Source organism: Vombatus ursinus, unplaced genomic scaffold, assembly GCF_900497805.2.
Source record: "Vombatus ursinus unplaced genomic scaffold, bare-nosed wombat genome assembly UNPS02012958.1, whole genome shotgun sequence".
NCBI classification, from domain to species: Eukaryota; Metazoa; Chordata; class Mammalia; order Diprotodontia; family Vombatidae; genus Vombatus; species Vombatus ursinus.
Window position 1 is genome coordinate 1,214,116 of NW_020952736.1, and position 6,715 is coordinate 1,220,830.

Genomic DNA, 6,715 nt, shown 5'->3' on the forward strand with positions numbered 1-6,715 from the left:
TATCTTGTGTCATATTTTACAGAAAAAATTGAGGCCATGTTCACCATGAATTCCCTTTTCTCCCTTCCTCATCTCCCATCACTCAGATGCCTTCTGCCTCTCTCTCCTGCTTTGCTCCAGTCTCACATGATGAAGTGACCTTACTCCTTAACATGACTAAGCCCTCTACTTGTTCAAGAGATTCCATTGCATTCCATCTCCTCCAACAGATTGCCCCTTCTCACATCCCCATTCTTTTACTTATTTTCTGTCCCTCTCTACTGTCTCAATCCCTACTACCTACAAACATGCCCATGTCTCTTCCATCCTGAAAAAACCTTCCCTTGGTTCTTCCATCCCCATTAACTATCATTCTATATCTCTTCTGTCCATTGTAGCTAAACTCCTCCAAAAGGTCATCTATAATAGGTGCCTCCACTTTCTATCTTCTCACTGTCTTCTTAAACCCTTGCATTCTGGCTTCTGACCATATCATTTCACCAAAAATGCTCTTTCCACAGTTACTAATGATCTCTTAGTTGCCATATTGAATGGCCTTTACTCTACTGTCATTCTCTTTGACCTCTCTGTAGCATTTGACAGTGTGGATCACTCTCCCCTCTTTAATATTCTCTTCTCTCTAGGTTTTTCAAACACCACCCTCTCCTGGTTTTCCTCTTACCTATCTAATTGCTCCTCCTCTGTCTCCTTTACTACATCTTCCTCCAGACCACTCCCTCTAACAGCAGGTGTCTCTCAAGGTTCTGTCCTGGGCCCTTTTCTCTTCTCCCTCTATACAACCACACTTGGTGATTTAATCACCATCTCCATGCTACCTTTCTTTTTCAAATCAACCTCTCCTGCCCCAATCTCTCTGCTGACCTCTAGTCTTGCATCTCCAACTGCCTTTCAGACATCTTGAACTAGATGTTCAGTAGATATCTTAAACTCATTATGTCCAGAACAGAACTTATTTTCCCCTGAACCTTCCCTATCTCCTACCTGTCTTTTGACAGGTAGCTAAGAGAATGGAGATGAGGAATCTAGCTGAGCTATTCCTGCCACTTAATAGCTGATCATCCCCACAAAAACCCTGCCTTTGACTTCCCCGTCCCAAAATCCAACCTTCCTTTTCCTGTTACCTTTTCCATCAACCCTCTCTACCTATCCATTCTATAGTGAGATGGGTGGTGTATAATAAAGTGGACCATACTGAGACTAGAGATGAATCTCAGGTACCTAAAAGGGATGTGGCCCTGGTCTAGTATCTCTTGACCTCAGTTTCTTCATCAGTAAAATGAGGGTAAGAATATAGTACCTACCCCACAGGAATGTTGGGAAGATCAAATGTAATAGGATCTGTAAAGACTTTTATAAACCTTTAAATGCTCTATCAGTGATAGCTGTTATTGTTACTGTTGTTTTCTACTCCATGAGAATGTAGACAGACTCCTTGAGAGTAGAGATTGTTTCATTCTTTGTATCCCTAATTCCTAGCACCCTGCCAGGCCCCTGGGAGGTACTTGATAAATGTGTGGTGAGTATTGTGATTCTTTGGTAGTTTAAGCTGGTTTCAGTGATCAGGTTCTGTGCCTGGCTAAGTGATTATGTCAATGAAGAGAAAGCAGGATTGAAGGCTAGGTGACCAAAGAACCTTTATTAACTTCCTGACTCAGCTCAGGTCTTCAGTTTTTGGCCCTAATGCCGAAGGACTTTGGTGTCATTAGTCTCTGCCACCACTTTGCCGTCTACAATCCTCCGAGTGCTGGTCTTATGTAAGGAACTGCCGCTGCTGTCCAAGGCATGAGCGAGACTAGGGAGAGAGACCAAATCTAGTTATGGGGAGGGAAGGAGAAGAAACTCCTGATCCTCCCACCCCACCTTTGCTCCCCTGTCTAATTTAAACGAGTTGAGTCCCTGGGCAGCTTAGGTCTCCTTGTTCTGCAAAGAGGACATCTTAAGAGTATGAGGAAACCTCCTGTTAATGGATAAGGCACACAAACGAGATCTAAATGTAGGATCCAGGAGAGGCTCGGGGATAGAGGGGCATGGAGAAGAGTGGGAGGAAGTTTGCCTTGGGAGGAGGACCCCTACTCACTTGAAGTCTTCTCCACCCTCTAGCAGATTTCGATAGGTGTTGATCTCTGCTTCCAGTTTAACCTTAATGTTGAGCAGGGCCTCGTATTCCTGTGCCTGGCGCTGGCCCTCTGTTCGAGTCTGCCCCAGCTCTGCCTCCAGGTGTAGCAGGGCTGTATTGATCTGCTCCATTTGGATAGCATAGCGGGTCTCCACTTCCCTCAGGCTGTCCTCCAAGCTGGTTTTCTGTTCAGAGACAAAGGAGGAACAGAGTGAGTGGGGGGGAAGGAGGTATCCAATGGGATAACAAGTCTGTCATTTGTTTACTGTGTGACAGTTAGCATGGTACTTGGTCTTTCTAGGACTCAGATCCCTCCTTTATAAAATGCCAAGGTACCTTCCAGTTCTGATCTATGAATCAGAGTGTAGGGAGACAGAGGTAGAGTTAAGTAGGCAGGGATGGAATCAGCAGGCCCTGAGATGGCAGGTTAGAACCTGGAGAAGGAATGAGAAGTAGAAAGGCAGTTGGGGATGTTTCTCACTAGATTTCGAAGGGAATCCAGGTCAATCTCCAGGGACTGGACTGTACGTTTCAGCTCAGTGACAGTGTTTCGAGCTGCTTCCACCTCCTCAGATCTCGTGTTGATCACCACGGTGCTCTCGTCAATCTGTCCAGGGAGGAAAAAAAAAAAATGTGGCTTCTCTCAGTGTCCAGTTAGGAGCTCTGTCTTCATGTTCCTGCCTTCCTCGGACCCATGTCTGAACTCTCCCACCCTCCCCGCTCACCTGCTGGGACCAGTATTTATCAAGCTCCTCTCTGTTCTTCTGAGCCAGAGCGTCATACTGGGCTCGTATATCAGCCATGACCTTGCTCAAGTCCTGAGATTTGGGAGAGTCCACCTCCACGGTGAGTCCAGAGCCTGCGATTTGGGCTTGTAGAGAATTCACCTCCTGGGATTAAAAAAAAAAAAAGCAGGTGAGGAGAATGGGTCACAACTCATTAAAACTGTCTGACCGAAAACCACTGATGATTATGAAGGATACAGAGGGCACAGAAGGAGCCATCCGATGAAACCATATCCTCCCCACCGGACTTCTGCCTCAGCCAGACTGCCAACGGCAATTCTAGAGTCTTTACTTTATGAGCCTTCTTTTCCCCTCCCCCCACTTCTCTCCCTAGGCTTCTGATTCTTTTTTCTACAGATTGTTTCTTCATCTACCTTTTCTTCCCGTTCCTTCTTCCTCTCCTCTTCCCTTTGACTTCTTCCAAACTCTGTACCCCACTTTCTCCTCACCCTTTTCTAGCTAATCCCCTCCAGACTTGGCTTTGCTGCTCCTTGCCATCCTCCTGGCACTGCTAACCTAGTTGTTCCTGGCTCCATTCTTGCCTCAGGCTGTTTACTGTCCTCTTTATTAGACTATAATTCAAACGAACTGTATTAAATATTTATTTTCAATACATATGACTTGCCAATGTGGTTAACAGCCTGGTTAAAACAGTGTAGGCATGTAGTCTCTAAACTTGTCTATGAAGCTGTTCTATGTGGTTACACTCTCATCCCATTTCTAATACTGGGTCCCTTTGTTTTTCCTTATCAGGATGCCTAGCTCCCCCAACCTTCAAAAGCCTGAACAATATAATGGAAAGAGTGCTGAAATTTGGAGTCAGGGGATCTGGGTTTGAATCCCTACTCTGCTACTTACTATCTGCATGACTTTGGGCAATTCAGTCCAGTTTCAGTTTTCCCCAATTGTAAAATGAGAAACTAGATAGTCCTAAGGTCCCTTTTTGGTTCTGAGTTTTATCATTTCTCTGCTGAGAGATCTCCGCTTTCCCTCCTAGCTCACCTCCTCATGGTTCTTCTTCATGAAGAGCAGCTCTTCCTTCAGGGTTTCAATCTCTGTCTCGAGTTGTAGCCTGGTCACATTGGTGTCATCAATGACCTTCCGGAGGCCATGAATGTCGCTTTCTACAGACTGTCTCATGGCCAGCTCTGCTTCATACCTAGGTAGGTGGGATGAGGGTAGAAGGAGAGGGAAGTCCAAAGGGCTACCCCCCATCTCAAACCTAAACCAGTAGCCATCCTCAACCTAGTCCCATAGCTATCCCAAACTAATTTCCATCTCATTAGGTATTTTAACCTCAACCATGACCCCATCCCTTAAGTCCCACCATATTCTTAAACCTCAAATGGGATACCTAAACTGAACCCTGATAATTCTACTGACTCACTTGACTCTGAAGTCATCAGCTGCCAGACGGGCATTATCAATCTGTAGGACGATTCTGGCATTGTCCACTGAGCTTGTATAGATCTGGTGGGGGGCAGAGAAAACACATGGAGCTTCACGAGTAGGGATCATACATGGGAAAACAGGATCCCTAACATAGGGGTATGTCCCTCAGGACATGTTCCCTTCTCTATCGCCTATCTGTATTCCAGACAAATTGTACCCTAGATTCTGTCCTCCAGATCCCAGTAACCACCAGCAGCAGCCCTCTCGGCAAACCTTGTTCCCCGAGGCTATACCTGGGTTCTCTCCCTCCCAGGCCCAGGGGAACCAGTTGCAAAGCTCCCCTCCCCCACCCTTTCACCTGCAGCTTTTTCTAAAGCACCTGCTTTTCCACTCCCTCCCAAAAGGAGTAAGGGAAGCAAGTCCCTCCTACCATTTCTCTTGTTTACCCTTAGGTGACTCAGCTATATCCGCTTAACCCTCTCACTGGAGGGCATCTGAGAACCAGGGCTTTTAGGGCCCTCTTTAAGGGGACATTTATTTTCTCTCCTACCCTCAAAACTCATTGCTTCTGGCCGCACTTTCCCATCCCTGTTAATTTAGGCCAACAGCATGGGTCAAGAGAGTTTTCTAGTTACCATACTGGGAAGAGCACTGGGAGGTACTAGTAAAGGGCTGCTTAGGGGAGTCTGGGGAAAGTCTCAGTCCCTCGTTTTTCTGGAGTTTTCCCTCCGACATTTCCAAATGAAAGGACAAGAGTTATCAAAAATAATCAAGAGAAAAAAGAGAGGGAGACCATTTTGGAGGTCAGAGTTGGGGGCCAGTAGATTGGGGTAGGCAAAGTGACACCCCCGCCTCTTCCATTCTCACCTGCCCCCGCAGATCCTCAATCGTCTTGAAATAATGTCCCCATTCTCTGGTCCGAGGTCCCTTCTTGTCCATGTGCTCCCTGATTTTCCCTTCCAGTTTGCGATTCTCGGTCTCCAGGCTCCGGACGCGCTCCATATAGGAGGCGAGACGGTCGTTGAGGTCTTGCATGGTCTCCTTCTCCCCCTGGATCCCCCCGACCCCGACCAGGCCCCCGGTCCCCCAGCCCCCGCGGAGGTTGGTGGAGCGGGCTGTGGAGATTCGGGAGCCAGAGCCGCCGGCGCCTGCATAGACGCTGGCGGCGCTGCTGACCTGCCGGATCCGGTGGCTGGGTGCCTGGACCGAACCCAGGGAGCGGTAGTTGGTAGATAAGGTGGTGGAGCGGGTAGTGAAACTCATGATGTCGGTGGAAGAGAGCTGGACGGAATCTGAAAGTCAGAAGGGAGGGTGAGAGCACACAAGCTTTATAGTCAGGAGGAAAAGGGGACAGGGCGCGGGCCAGGATCGGCTCCGCCCCTCCCTGCCCCGGACGGCGCATAGATAGATAAATAGGTGGTTGGAGGGATTTGGAACTTTCCTTGTCCCGGATCCATCCTGCGCCTCCCCCGGGGTGGGAGGAAAGCAGGTGTGTGAGCCCTGGGGCGGAGGTTTCAGGGCAAGAAATGACGTCTCCCCTTTCTTTGCTACACCCGATTCAGGTAAAGCTGAAGGCCAGGTAGAGGGGGATGGAGGTGTCAGAGAAGCACTTGTTGCCAACCTCCAGCCTTGAGTTCTCCATCAGACAAGAGCCAGACCAGAGGTAGGGTGTTCAGCACCCCACCTCCTTACCGTCCCAGGCATATACTTAACAGCCCTGCGAACATTCACTCTCACACATCCTCATATACGTTCATACTTACACACGTATCTTTATAGACCCACAAACACACTAACAAATACTTTTCTACACTCCCTGGGGCATACGTCAACAAATAATTGAGAACCTACTTAGCTAGGTGTGGAAGAGGATGCTTCCACATTTCACAGTTTTCATCACTAACCAGCTCTGTGCTTTGGACAAGTAACATTCTTGAGCCTCAATTTCTTTAAAATAGAGTCTGTAAAATGGAGATACTATTATATCGAAAGGCAGTCTATCATAGTAGAGAGCAAACCTCTCAGTCAAGAAGACCTGGTTTCGAAAATCACCTTTGACACTTACTGACTTTGTAACCCTGGGCGAATCACTTTAACATCTCAGTGCCCAAAGACTACTTTCTTTCTTAATGATATTTTATTGTTTTCCCAGTTACACATAAAAACAATTTTTTAACATTCATTCCCTCCCCCCTTCCCTCTTCTCCCCGGTCCCTAAGACAGGACTTTGATATAGGTTATACATGTGCAATCATGCAAAACATATTCCTATATTAGTCATGTTGTGAAAGAAAATACAGACAAAAAAAAAACCATGAGAAAAAGAAAGTGAAAAATAGTATGCTTTGATCTTCACTCAAGACTCCATCAGTTCTTTCTCTAGAAGAGGATGGCATTTTTCATGATAAGTCCTTCAGAATTG

At 47.0% G+C, this 6,715-nt stretch overlaps 1 protein-coding gene across 1 annotated transcript; it reads right to left on the bottom strand.

The window, feature by feature from the left end:
* Positions 1 to 1,609: 1,609 nt before the first annotated feature.
* Positions 1,610 to 5,619, bottom strand: KRT18 (keratin 18). The gene is made up of 7 exons (XM_027858331.1): positions 5,161 to 5,619; positions 4,289 to 4,371; positions 3,904 to 4,060; positions 2,842 to 3,006; positions 2,598 to 2,723; positions 2,078 to 2,301; positions 1,610 to 1,792 (listed from the first exon to the last, which is right to left on the bottom strand). The coding sequence occupies exons 1-7, from the start codon at positions 5,554 to 5,556 to the stop codon at positions 1,678 to 1,680; spliced, it is 1,266 nt and encodes a 421-aa protein (XP_027714132.1). The 5' UTR covers positions 5,557 to 5,619; the 3' UTR covers positions 1,610 to 1,677.
* Positions 5,620 to 6,715: the final 1,096 nt, after the last annotated feature.

Coding starts and splice junctions, on each gene's coding strand:
- KRT18 (XM_027858331.1), bottom strand. CDS start 5,556: ATGAGTTTCACTACCCGCTCCACCACCTTATCTACCAACTACCGCTCC. Junction 4,372..5,160: donor TTGAGGATCTGCGGGGGCAG/GTGAGAATGGAA, acceptor GCCCCCCACCAG/ATCTATACAAGCTCAGTGGA. Junction 4,061..4,288: donor GCTGATGACTTCAGAGTCAA/GTGAGTCAGTAG, acceptor CCACCTACCTAG/GTATGAAGCAGAGCTGGCCA.